Source organism: Stegostoma tigrinum, chromosome 2 (genome assembly GCF_030684315.1).
Source record: "Stegostoma tigrinum isolate sSteTig4 chromosome 2, sSteTig4.hap1, whole genome shotgun sequence".
Lineage (NCBI taxonomy): Eukaryota > Metazoa > Chordata > Chondrichthyes > Orectolobiformes > Stegostomatidae > Stegostoma > Stegostoma tigrinum.
In genome coordinates this window covers 155,241,159-155,256,310 of record NC_081355.1, presented here as the reverse complement: position 1 = coordinate 155,256,310, position 15,152 = coordinate 155,241,159, and the positions used below count along the sequence as shown (strand labels likewise).

The window sequence follows — 15,152 nt, the reverse complement described above, 5'->3', positions numbered from 1 at the left end:
TGAACATAAATTGTCTCTAACAGGATCGTAGCGATAATAGTAATGATCTGCCTGAGGACACTGCTATCCACTTCAGTTGGTTACAGCAGCCTCTCAATTCCAGGGAGAAAATAAGGCTGTACAACCAGGGGACAGAATATATGAGCCAGTTCTCATTTCCTTCCTCGTGGGTGCTTAAAGAAAGAGAAACTATAGGAAATAGGAAACGATCCATTTGGCTCATCAAACCTGTCTCACGCTTCAAATGGGTCTCTACCTCAGCACCATTATCCTGCAGTCTCTTCATATTGTTCAAATCTAGGAACCTATCAATCTCAAAAGTAAAACAAACACAAGGCATTGCCTGAAGAAGGGTCCCAACCCAAATGTCAGCCTTCCTGCTCCTCCGATGCTGCCTGGCCTGCTGTGTTCCTCCAGCTCCACATTGTGTTATCTCTGACTCTTCTGGAAGGAATTTATTTCTCTGTCTGCCGGCACATGTTGCACTTTCTTCTGCCATTGCTGCCAAAACTCCCTTCATGGGCTTCAGCCACGAACGCTGACTGTGGGACCCCACCCTGAGACTGGTCAGATTTGCAGAAGGGTGGGATGGACCAACCTCCTTCATCCTCATCTCAGCCTGCAAGCCAAACAGCGAGAGAAAAATCAAATGAAATTCTTAGATTTGCGACTGGATTCAGATCTCAAAAGCAAAAACAAGCAGAGTTTGATTTGTACAAGACCTCGACTAAGCTGCAAAGAGAGAATTGTGCCAATTGGACATCTCATTGTCAGGAGAGTGTAAGGGAATATGAAAGCGGGTGGTGTAAATTCATGGTGATGTTATTGTGATTACTGTTATGAAGAGACCTTTGATAAATTATAAGCTTTTCTCATTACAGCTAAGAAGATTAAGGAGCAGCCTTTATGATTGCAAATAATTATGATGCTACAAATAGTGATGGACTGTCCCTCCTGACCTGTGACGTGCAGCCACATTTAAAATCATCAGATAGATTTAGGGAGTCAGCAAAATCTTGTACAGTGACTGGAATGTGGAACTCACTGTCACTGATCATTATTGAAGCATCAACCATAAATTCCTAAGAAAATTAAATGATGCGGTTGTTTGAAGAAGAGAAATATGAAAGGGTTTGGGGAGGTGAGCTGGACAATGAGCTGAGAATAGGTGTCTCATCAGAGACACACAATCATCCAGAACTGAAGAGGCGATTTCTGAGGTGGAACAGCCAATGATTCAGTGTAGAATGTGCAAGCATCCTGTACATCATTGCATTAGCGTCTATTCCCCCACATTGAGAGCCGTTCTCCAGTTGTGTCCCCAACTCCCAACCGAATAATGTCACCCATCCCAAACATAGTTCAAACATCCTGCAGCTTCCCACTAAAATATAACCCTGTTAACAGATACAGTTATTCTCAGAACAAAGACAGAAATTGCTGACAAAACTCAGCAGGTCTGACAGCATCTGTGGAGAGAGAAACAGAGTTAATGTATCAAGTCCAGTCATGCTTCTTCAGATCTAAGAACTTGTCAGATTCATTTCACTCAATATTTTTACGCTGCCAATTAACAGCTCAGAATCTGCAGCACTCCCTCAACATATCTGCTCAGACAGGGTAGTATTCCCTGACTAGAGCACAGGGCTAGCGTAGCATTTCCTCAATACTCCGTCAGTACAGCCCTCAGACACCGCAGTGTGCCGTCAGTAATGCCCACTGACTGCAGAATACCCTCTGCATTGCCCACCAGCTGCAGTATACCCTCAGCACTGTCCCCCTGACACTGCACTATACCGTCAGCACTGTCCCCCTGACACTGCAGTATACTCTCAGCACTGTCCCCCTGACACTGCAGTATACACTCAGCACTGTCCCCCTGACACTGCAGTATACGCTCAGCACTGTCCCCCTGACACTGCAGTGTACACTCAGCACTGACCCCCTGACACTGCAGTATACCCTCAGCACTGTCCCCCTGACACTGCAGTATACACTCAGCACTGACCCCCTGACACTGCAGTATACACTCAGCACTGTCCCCCTGACACTGCAGTATACCGTCAGCACTGTCCCCCTGACACTGCAGTATACTCTCAGCACTGTCCCCCTGACACTGCAGTATACACTCAGCACTGTCCCCCTGACACTGCAGGATACACTCAGCACTGTCCCCCTGACACTGCAGTGTACACTCAGCACTGACCCCCTGACACTGCAGTATACCCTCAGCACTGTCCCCCTGACACTGCAGTATACACTCAGCACTGACCCCCTGACACTGCAGTATACACTCAGCACTGTCCCCCTGACACTGCAGTGTACACTCAGCACTGACCCCCTGACACTGCAGTGTACACTCAGCGCTGTCCCCCTGACACTGCAGTATACCCTCAGCACTGTCCCCCTGACACTGCAGTATACCCTCAGCACTGTCCCCCAGACACTGCAGTACACCCTCAGCACTGTCCCCCTGACACTGCAGTATACACTCAGCACTGTCCCCCTGACACTGCAGTATACACTCAGCACTGTCCCCCTGACACTGCAGTATACACTCAGCACTGTCCCCCTGACACTGCAGTATACACTCAGCACTGACCCCCTGACACTGCAGTATACCCTCAGCACTGTCCCCCTGACACTGCAGTATACACTCAGCACTGTCCCCCTGACACTGCAGTATACACTCAGCACTGTCCCCCTGACACTGCAGTATACTCTCAGCACTGACCCCCTGACACTGCAGTATACACTCAGCACTGTCCCCCTGACACTGCAGTACACCCTCAGCACTGTCCCCCTGACACTGCAGTATACACTCAGCAAAGTCCCCCTGACACTGCAGTATACACTCAGCACTGACCCCCTGACACTGCAGTATACCCTCAGCACTGTCCCCCTGACACTGCAGTATACACTCAGCACTGTCCCCCTGAGACTGCAGTATACACTCAGCACTGTCCCCCTGACACTGCAGTATACACTCAGCACTGTCCCCCTGACACTGCAGTATACCCTCTGCACTGTCCCCCTGACACTGCAGTATACCCTCAGCACTGTCCCCCTGACACTGCAGTACACCCTCAGCACTGTCCCCCTGACACTGCAGTATATACTCAGCACTGTCCCACTGACACTGCAGTATACACTCAGCACTGTCCCCCTGACACTGCAGTATACACTCAGCACTGTCCCCCTGACACTGCAGTATACACTCAGCACTGTCCCCCTGACACTGCAGTATACCCTCAGCGCGGTCCCCCTGACACTGCAGTATACACTCAGCACTGTCCCCCTGACACTGCAGTATACACTCAGAACTGTCCCCCTGACACTGCAGTATACACTCAGCACTGACCCCCTGACACTGCAGTATACACTCAGCACTGTCCCCCTGACACTGCAGTATACCCTCAGCACTGTCCCCCTGACACTGCAGTACACCCTCAGCACTGTCCCCCTGACACTGCAGTATACACTCAGCACTGTCCCACTGACACTGCAGTATACACTCAGCACTGTCCCCCTGACACTGCAGTATACCCTCAGCACTGTCCCCCTGACACTGCAGTATACACTCAGCACTGTCCCCCTGACACTGCAGTATACCCTCAGCGCTGTCCCCCTGACACTGCAGGATACACTCAGCACTGTCCCACTGACACTGCAGTATACACTCAGCACTGTCCCCCTGACACTGCAGTATACACTCAGCACTGACCCCCTGACACTGCAGTATACACTCAGCACTGTCCCCCTGACACTGCAGTATACACTCAGCACTGTCCCCCTGACAGTGCAGTATACACTCAGCACTGTCCCCCTGACACTGCAGTATACCCTCAGCACTGTCCCCCTGACACTGCAGTATACACTCAGCACTGTCCCCCTGACACTGCAGTATACCCTCAGCACTGTCCCACTGACACTGCAGTATACACTCAGCACTGACCCCCTGACACTGCAGTATACACTCAGCACTGTCCCCCTGACACTGCAGTATACACTCAGCACTGTCCCCATGACACTGCAGTTTTCCCTCAGCACTGACCCCCTGACACTGCAGTATACACTCAGCACTGTCCCCCTGACACTGCAGTATACACTCAGCACTGTCCCCCTGACACTGCAGGAAACCCTCTGCACTGACCCCCTGCCACTGCAGTATACCCTCTGCACTGTCCCCCTGACACTGCAGTATACACTCAGCACTGTCCCCCTGACACTGCAGTATACACTCAGCACTGTCCCCCTGACACTGCAGTATACCCTCTGCACTGTCCCCCTGACACTGCAGTATACACTCAGCACTGACCCCCTGACACTGCAGTATACACTCAGCACTGTCCCCCTGACACTGCAGTGTACACTCAGCACTGACCCCCTGACACTGCAGTATACACTCAGCGCTGTCCCCCTGACACTGCAGTATACCCTCAGCACTGTCCCCCTGACACTGCAGTATACCCTCAGCACTGTCCCCCAGACACTGCAGTACACCCTCAGCACTGTCCCCCTGACACTGCAGTATACACTCAGCACTGTCCCCCTGACACTGCAGTATACACTCAGCACTGTCCCCCTGACACTGCAGTATACCCTCAGCACTGTCCCCCTGACACTGCAGTATACACTCAGCACTGTCCCCCTGACACTGCAGTATACACTCAGCACTGTCCCCCTGACACTGCAGTATACCCTCAGCACTGTCCCCCTGACACTGCAGTACACCCTCAGCACTGTCCCCCTGACACTGCAGCATACACTCAGCACTGTCCCCCTGACACTGCAGTATACCCTCAGCACTGACCCCCTGACACTGCAGTATACCCTCTGCACTGTCCCCCAGACACTGCAGTATACACTCAGCACTGTCCCCCTGACACTGCAGTATACACTCAGCACTGACCCCTGACACTGCAGTATACACTCAGCACTGACCCCTGACACTGCAGTATACACTCAGCACTGTCCCCCTGACACTGCAGTATACCCTCAGCACTGACCCCCTGACACTGCAGTATACACTCAGCACTGACCTCTGACACTGCAGTATACACTCAGCACTGACCCCTGACACTGCAGTATACACTCAGCACTGTCCCCCTGACACTGCCCTATACACTCAGCACTGACCCCTGACACTGCAGTATACACTCAGCACTGTCCCCCTGACACTGCAGTATACACTCAGCACTGTCCCCCTGACACTGCAGTATACACTCAGCACTGTCCCCCTGACACTGCAGTATACACTCAGCACTGACCCCTGACACTGCAGTATACACTCAGCACTGTCCCCCTGACACTGCAGTATACACTCAGCACTGTCCCCCTGACACTGCAGTATACACTCAGCACTGTCCCCCTGACACTGCAGTATACACTCAGCACTGTCCCCCTGACACTGCAGTATACCCTCAGCACTGTCCCCCTGACACTGCAGTATACACTCAGCACTGACCCCCTGACACTGCAGTATACACTCAGCACTGTCCCCCTGACACTGCAGTATACACTCAGCACTGTCCCCCTGACACTGCAGTATACCCTCAGCACTGTCCCCCTGACACTGCAGTATACACTCAGCACTGACCCCCTGACACTGCAGTATACACTCAGCACTGACCCCCTGACACTGCAATATACCCTCAGCACTGTCCCCCTGACACTGCAGTACACCCTCACACTGTCCCCCTGACACTGCAGTATACACTCAGCACTGTCCCCCTGACCCTGCAGTATACACTCAGCACTGACCCCTGACACTGCAGTATACACTCAGCACTGTCCCCCTGACACTGCAGGATACACTCAGCACTGACCCCTGACACTGCAGTATACACTCAGCAAAGACCGCCTGACACTGCAGTATACACTCAGCACTGTCCCCCTGACACTGCAGTATACACTCAGCACTGACCCCTGACACTGCAGTATACACTCAGCACTGTCCCCCTGACACTGCAGTATACACTCAGCACTGTCCCCCTGACACTGCAGTATACACTCAGCACTGTCCCCCGACACTGCAGTATACACTCAGCACTGTCCCCCTGACACTGCAGTATACACTCAGCACTGTCCCCCTGACACTGCAGCATACACTCAGCACTGTCCCCCTGACACTGCAGTATACCCTCAGCACTGTCCCCCTGACACTGCAGTATACACTCAGCACTGTCCCCGTGACACTGCAGTATACCCTCAGCACTGACCCCCTGACACTGCAGTATACACTCAGCACTGACCCCTGACACTGCAGTATACCCTCAGCACTGTCCCCCTGACACTGCAGTATACACTCAGCACTGTCCCCCTGTCACTGCAGTATACACTCAGCACTGTCCCACTGACACTGCAGTATACACTCAGCACTGTCCCCCTGACACTGCAGTATATCCTCAGCACTGACCCCCTGACACTGCAGTATACCCTCTGCACTGTCCCCCTGACACTGCAGTATACACTCAGCACTGTCCCCCTGACACTGCAGTATACACTCAGCACTGACCCCTGACACTGCAGTATACACTCAGCACTGACCCCTGACACTGCAGTATACACACAGCACTGTCCCCCTGACACTGCAGTATACCCTCAGCACTGACCCCCTGACACTGCAGTATACACTCAGCACTGACCCCTGACACTGCAGTATACACACAGCACTGACCCCTGACACTGCAGTATACACTCAGCACTGTCCCCCTGACACTGCAGTATACACTCAGCACTGACCCCTGACACTGCAGTATACACTCAGCACTGACCCCCTGACACTGCAGTATACACTCAGCACTGTCCCCCTGACACTGCAGTATACCCTCAGCACTGTCCCCCTGACACTGCAGTATACACTCAGCACTGTCCCCCTGACACTGCAGTATACACTCAGCACTGTCCCCCTGACACTGCGGTATACACTCAGCACTGTCCCCCTGACACTGCAGTATACACTCAGCACTGACCCCTGACACTGCAGTATACACTCAGCACCGTCCCCCTGACACTGCAGTATACCCTCAGCACTGACCCCCTGACACTGCAGTATACCCTCTGCACTGTCCGCCTGACACTGCAGTATACACTCAGCACTGACCCCTGACACTGCAGTATACACTCAGCACTGTCCCCCTGACACTGCAGTATACACTCAGCACTGACCCCTGACACTGCAGTATACACTCAGCACTGACCCCTGACACTGCAGTATACACTCAGCACTGTCCCCCTGACACTGCAGTATACCCTCAGCACTGATCCCCTGACACTGCAGTATACACTCAGCACTGACCCCTGACACTGCAGTTTACACTCAGCACTGACCCCTGACACTGCAGTATACACTCAGCACTGTCCCCCTGACACTGCCCTATACACTCAGCACTGACCCCTGACACTGCAGTATGCACTCAGCACTGACCCCCTGACACTGCAGTATACGCTCAGCACTGTCCCCCTGACACTGCAGTATACCCTCAGCACTGTCCCCCTGACACTGCAGTATACACTCAGCACTGTCCCCCTGACACTGCAGTATACACTCAGCACTGTCTCCCAGACACTGCAGTATACACTCAGCACTGTCCCCCTGACACTGCAGTATACACTCAGCACTGTCCCCCTGACACTGCAGTATACACTCAGCACTGACCCCTGACACTGCAGTATACACTCAGCACTGTCCCCCTGACACTGCAGTATACACTCAGCACTGTCCCCGTGACACTGCAGTATACACTCAGCACTATCCCCCTGACACTGCAGTATACACTCAGCACTGTCCCCCTGACACTGCAGTATACCCTCAGCACTGTCCCCCTGACACTGCAGTATACACTCAGCACTGACCCCCTGACACTGCAGTATACACTCAGCACTGTCCCCCTGACACTGCAGTATACACTCAGCACTGTCCCCCTGAAACTGCAGTATACCCTCAGCACTGTCCCCCTGACACTGCAGTATACACCCAGCACTGACCCCCTGACACTGCAGTATACACTCAGCACTGACCCCCTGACACTGCAATATACCCTCAGCACTGTCCCCCTGACACTGCAGTACACCCTCAGCACTGTCCCCCTGACACTACAGTATACACTCAGCACTGTCCCCCTGACCCTGCAGTAGACACTCAGCACTGACCCCTGACACTGCAGTATACACTCAGCACTGTCCCCCTGACACTGCAGTATACACTCAGCACTGACCCCTGACACTGCAGTATACACTCAGCACTGTCCCCCTGACACTGCAGTATACACTCAGCACTGTCCCCCTGACACTGCAGTATACACTCAGCACTGACCCCTGACACTGCAGTATACACTCAGCACTGTCCCCCTGACACTGCAGTATACACTCAGCACTGTCCCCCTGACACTGCAGTATACCCTCAGCACTGTCCCCCTGACACTGCAGTATACACTCAGCACTGTCCCCCTGACACTGCAGTATACACTCAGCACTGTCCCCCTGACACTGCAGTATACCCTCAGCACTGTCCCCCTGACACTGCAGTATACACTCAGCACTGTCCCCCTGACACTGCAGTATACACTCAGCACTGTCCCCCTGACACTGCAGTATACACTCAGCACTGTCCCCCTGACACTGCAGTATACCCTCAGCACTGTCCCCCTGACACTGCAGTATACACTCAGCACAGTCCCCGTGACACTGCAGTATACACTCAGCACTGACCCCCTGACACTGCAGTATACACTCAGCACTGACCCCTGACACTGCAGTATACCCTCAGCACTGTCCCACTGACACTGCAGTATACACTCAGCACTGTCCCCCTGACACTGCAGTATACACTCAGCACTGTCCCACTGACACTGCAGTATACACTCAGCACTGTCCCCCTGACACTGCAGTATATCCTCAGCACTGACCCCCTGACACTGCAGTATACCCTCTGCACTGTCCCCCTGACACTGCAGTATACACTCAGCACGGTCCCCCTGACACTGCAGTATACACTCAGCACTGACACCTGACACTGCAGTATACACTCAGCACTGACCCCTGACACTGCAGTATACACTCAGCACTGACCCCCTGACACTGCAGTATACACTCAGCACTGTCCCCCTGACACTGCAGTATACACTCAGCACTGTCCCCCTGACACTGCAGTATACCCTCAGCACTGTCCCCCTGACACTGCAGTATACACTCAGCACTGACCCCCTGACACTGCAGTATACACTCAGCACTGACCCCCTGACACTGCAATATACCCTCAGCACTGTCGCCCTGACACTGCAGTACACCCTCAGCACTGTCCCCCTGACACTGCAGTATACACTCAGCACTGTCCCCCTGACCCTGCAGTATACACTCAGCACTGACCCCTGACACTGCAGTATACACTCAGCACTGTCCCCCTGACACTGCAGTATACACTCAGCACTGACCCCTGACACTGCAGTATACACTCAGCACTGTCCCCCTGACACTGCAGTATACACTCAGCACTGTCCCCCTGACACTGCAGTATACACTCAGCACTGACCCCTGACACTGCAGTATACACTCAGCACTGTCCCCCTGACACTGCAGTATACACTCAGCACTGTCCCCCTGACACTGCAGTATACACTCAGCACTGTCCCCCTGACACTGCAGTATACACTCAGCACTGTCCCCCTGACACTGCAGTATACACTCAGCACTGTCCCCCTGACACTGCAGCATACACTCAGCACTGTCCCCCTGACACTGCAGTATACCCTCAGCACTGTCCCCCTGACACTGCAGTATACACTCAGCACTGTCCCCGTGACACTGCAGTATACCCTCAGCACTGACCCCCTGACACTGCAGTATACACTCAGCACTGACCCCTGACACTGCAGTATACCCTCAGCACTGTCCCCCTGACACTGCAGTATACACTCAGCACTGTCCCCCTGTCACTGCAGTATACACTCAGCACTGTCCCACTGACACTGCAGTATACACTCAGCACTGTCCCCCTGACACTGCAGTATATCCTCAGCACTGACCCCCTGACACTGCAGTATACCCTCTGCACTGTCCCCCTGACACTGCAGTATACACTCAGCACTGTCCCCCTGACACTGCAGTATACACTCAGCACTGACCCCTGACACTGCAGTATACACTCAGCACTGACCCCTGACACTGCAGTATACACTCAGCACTGTCCCCCTGACACTGCAGTATACCCTCAGCACTGACCCCCTGACACTGCAGTATACACTCAGCACTGACCCCTGACACTGCAGTATACACTCAGCACTGACCCCTGACACTGCAGTATACACTCAGCACTGTCCCCCTGACACTGCAGTATACACTCAGCACTGACCCCTGACACTGCAGTATACACTCAGCACTGACCCCCTGACACTGCAGTATACACTCAGCACTGTCCCCCTGACACTGCAGTATACCCTCAGCACTGTCCCCCTGACACTGCAGTATACACTCAGCACTGTCCCCCTGACACTGCGGTATACACTCAGCACTGTCCCCCTGACACTGCAGTATACACTCAGCACTGACCCCTGACACTGCAGTATACACTCAGCACCGTCCCCCTGACACTGCAGTTTTCCCTCAGCACTGACCCCCTGACACTGCAGTATATCCTCTGCACTGTCCGCCTGACACTGCAGTATACACTCAGCACTGTCCCCCTGACACTGCAGTATACACTCAGCACTGACCCCTGACACTGCAGTTTACACTCAGCACTGACCCCTGACACTGCAGTATACACTCAGCACTGTCCCCCTGACACTGCCCTATACACTCAGCACTGACCCCTGACACTGCAGTATACACTCAGCACTGACCCCCTGACACTGCAGTATACACTCAGCACTGTCCCCCTGACACTGCAGTATACCCTCAGCACTGTCCCCCTGACACTGCAGTATACACTCAGCACTGTCCCCCTGACACTGCAGTATACACTCAGCACTGTCTCCCAGACACTGCAGTATACACTCAGCACTGTCCCCCTGACACTGCAGTATACACTCAGCACTGTCCCCCTGACACTGCAGTATACACTCAGCTCTGACCCCTGACACTGCAGTATACACTCAGCACTGTCCCCCTGACACTGCAGTATACACTCAGCACTCTCCCCGTGACACTGCAGTATACACTCAGCACTATCCCCCTGACACTGCAGTATACACTCAGCACTGTCCCCCTGACACTGCAGTATACCCTCAGCACTTTCCCCCTGACACTGCAGTATACACTCAGCACTGTCCCCCTGACACAGCAGTATACCCTCAGCACTGTCCCCCTGACACTGCAGTATACACTCAGCACTGGCCCCCTGACACTGCAGTATACACTCAGCACTGACCCCCTGACACTGCAATATACCCTCTGCACTGTCCCCCTGACACTGCAGTACACCCTCAGCACTGTCCCCCTGACACTGCAGTATACACTCAGCACTGTCCCCCTGACCCTGCAGTATACACTCAGCACTGACCCCTGACACTGCAGTATACACTCAGCACTGACCCCTGACACTGCAGTATACACTCAGCACTGTCCCCCTGACACTGCAGTATACACTCAGCACTGTCCCCCTGACACTGCAGTATACACTCAGCACTGTCCCCCTGACACTGCAGTATACACTCAGCACTGTCCCCCTGACACTGCAGTATACACTCAGCACTGTCCCCCTGACACTGCAGCATACACTCAGCACTGTCCCCCTGACACTGCAGTATACCCTCAGCACTGTCCCCCTGACACTGCAGTATACACTCAGCACTGTCCCCGTGACACTGCAGTATACCCTCAGCACTGACCCCCTGACACTGCAGTATACACTCAGCACTGACCCCTGACACTGCAGTATACACTCAGCACTGTCCCCCTGACACTGCAGCATACACTCAGCACTGTCCCCCTGACACTGCAGTATACCCTCAGCACTGTCCCCCTGACACTGCAGTATACACTCAGCACTGTCCCCGTGACACTGCAGTATACCCTCAGCACTGACCCCCTGACACTGCAGTATACACTCAGCACTGTCCCCCTGTCACTGCAGTATACACTCAGCACTGTCCCACTGACACTGCAGTATACACTCAGCACTGTCCCCCTGACACTGCAGTATATCCTCAGCACTGACCCCCTGACACTGCAGTATACCCTCTGCACTGTCCCCCTGACACTGCAGTATACACTCAGCACTGTCCCCCTGACACTGCAGTATACACTCAGCACTGACCCCTGACACTGCAGTATACACTCAGCACTGACCCCTGACACTGCAGTATACACTCAGCACTGTCCCCCTGACACTGCAGTATACCCTCAGCACTGACCCCCTGACACTGCAGTATACACTCAGCACTGACCCCTGACACTGCAGTATACACTCAGCACTGACTCCTGACACTGCAGTATACACTCAGCACTGTCTCCCTGACACTGCAGTATACACTCAGCACTGACCCCTGACACTGCAGTATACACTCAGCACTGACCCCCTGACACTGCAGTATACACTCAGCACTGTCCCCCTGACACTGCAGTATACCCTCAGCACTGTCCCCCTGACACTGCAGTATACACTCAGCACTGTCCCCCTGACACTGCGGTATACACTCAGCACTGTCCCCCTGACACTGCAGTATACACTCAGCACTGACCCCTGACACTGCAGTATACACTCAGCACCGTCCCCCTGACACTGCAGTATACACTCAGCACTGACCCCCTGACACTGCAGTATACCCTCTGCACTGTCCGCCTGACACTGCAGTATACACTCAGCACTGTCCCCCTGACCCTGCAGTATACACTCAGCACTGACCCCTGACACTGCAGTTTACACTCAGCACTGACCCCTGACACTGCAGTATACACTCAGCACTGTCCCCCTGACACTGCCCTATACACTCAGCACTGACCCCTGACACTGCAGTATACACTCAGCACTGACCCCCTGACACTGCAGTATACACTCAGCACTGTCCCCCTGACACTGCAGTATACACTCAGCACTGTCCCCCTGACACTGCAGTATACACTCAGCACTGTCCCCCTGACACTGCAGTATACACTCAGCACTGTCTCCCAGACACTGCAGTATACACTCAGCACTGTCCCCCTGACACTGCAGTATACACTCAGCACTGTCCCCCTGACACTGCAGTATACACTCAGCACTGACCCCTGACACTGCAGTATACACTCAGCACTGTCCCCCTGACACTGCAGTATACACTCAGCACTCTCCCCGTGACACTGCAGTATACACTCAGCACTATCCCCCTGACACTGCAGTATACACTCAGCACTGTCCCCCTGACACTGCAGTATACCCTCAGCACTGTCCCCCTGACACTGCAGTATACACTCAGCACTGACCCCCTGACACTGCAGTATACACTCAGCACTGTCCCCCTGACCCTGCAGTATACACTCAGCACTGTCCCCCTGACACTGCAGTATACCCTCAGCACTGTCCCCCTGACACTGCAGTATACACTCAGCACTGACCCCCTGACACTGCAGTATACACTCAGCACTGACCCCCTGACACTGCAATATACCCTCAGCACTGTCCCCCTGACACTGCAGTACACCCTCAGCACTGTCCCCCTGACACTGCAGTATACACTCAGCACTGTCCCCCTGACCCTGCAGTATACACTCAGCACTGACCCCTGACACTGCAGTATACACTCAGCACTGTCCCCCTGACACTGCAGTATACACTCAGCACTGTCCCCCTGACACTGCAGTATACCCTCAGCACTGTCCCCTGACACTGCATTATACCCTCAGCACTGTCCCCCTGACACTGCAGTATACACTCAGCACTGTCCCCCTGACACTGCAGTATACACTCAGCACTGACCCCTGACACTGCAGTATACACTCAGCACCGTCCCCCTGACACTGCAGTATACACTCAGCACTGTCCCCCTGACACTGCAGTATACACTCAGCACTGTCCCCCTGACACTGCAGTATACAGTCAGCACTGTCCCCCTGACACTGCAGTATACCCTCAGCACTGTCCCCCTGACACTGCAGTATACACTCAGCACTGACCCCCTGACACTGCAGTATACACTCAGCACTGTCCCCCTGACACTGCAGTATACCCTCAGCACTGTCCCCCTGACACTGCAGTATACCCTCAGCACTGTCCCCCTGACACTGCAGTATACACTCAGCACTGACCCCCTGACATTGCAGTATACACTCAGCACTGACCCCCTGACACTGCAATATACCCTCAGCACTGTCCCCCTGACACTGCAGTACACCCTCCGCACTGTCCCCCTGACACTGCAGTATACACTCAGCACTGTACCCCTGACACTGCAGTATACCCTCAGCACTGACCCCTGACACTGCAGTATACACTCAGCACTGTCCCCCTGACACTGCAGTATACACTCAGCACTGACCCCCTGACACTACAGTATACACTCAGCACTGTCCCCCTGACACTGCAGTATACACTCAGCACTGTCCCCCTGACACTGCAGTATACTCTCAGCACTGTCTCCCTGACACTGCAGTATACACTCAGCACTGTCCCACTGACACTGCAGTATACACTCAGCACTGTCCCCCTGACACTGCAGTATACTCTCAGCACTGACCCCTGACACTGCAGTATACTCTCAGCACTGTCCCCCTGACACTGCAGTATACACTCAGCACTGTCCCCCTGACACTGCAGTATACACTCAGCACTGACCCCCTGACACTGCAATATACCCTCAGCACTGACCCCCTGACACTGCAATATACCCTCAGCACTGTCCCCCTGACACTGCAGTATACACTCAGCACTGTCCCCCTGACACTGCAGTATGCACTCAGCACTGTCCCTCTGACACTGCAGTATACACTCAGCACTGTCCCCCTGACACTGCAGTATACCCTCAGCACTGTCCCCCTGACACTGCAATATACACTCAGCACTGTCCCCCTGACACTGCAGTATACACTCAGCACTGTCCCCCTGACACTGCAGTATACCCTCAGCACTGACCCCCTGACACTGCAGTATACACTCAGCACTGTCCCCCTGACACTGCAGTATACACTCAGCACTGTCCCCCTGACACTGCAGTATACACTCAGCACTGTCCCCCTGA

General features: G+C 53.9%; 1 protein-coding gene across 1 annotated transcript in view; it reads right to left on the bottom strand.

The window, feature by feature from the left end:
- LOC132207049 (uncharacterized) overlaps nt 1-15,152 on the bottom strand; it is a 28,268-nt gene continuing 13,116 nt past the window's right edge. The window contains exon 2 of the mRNA XM_059642243.1: nt 1-619. Coding sequence (XP_059498226.1) covers nt 17-619 — 603 coding nt within the window. The 3' untranslated portion in view covers nt 1-16. The remainder of the gene's footprint in view (nt 620-15,152) is intronic.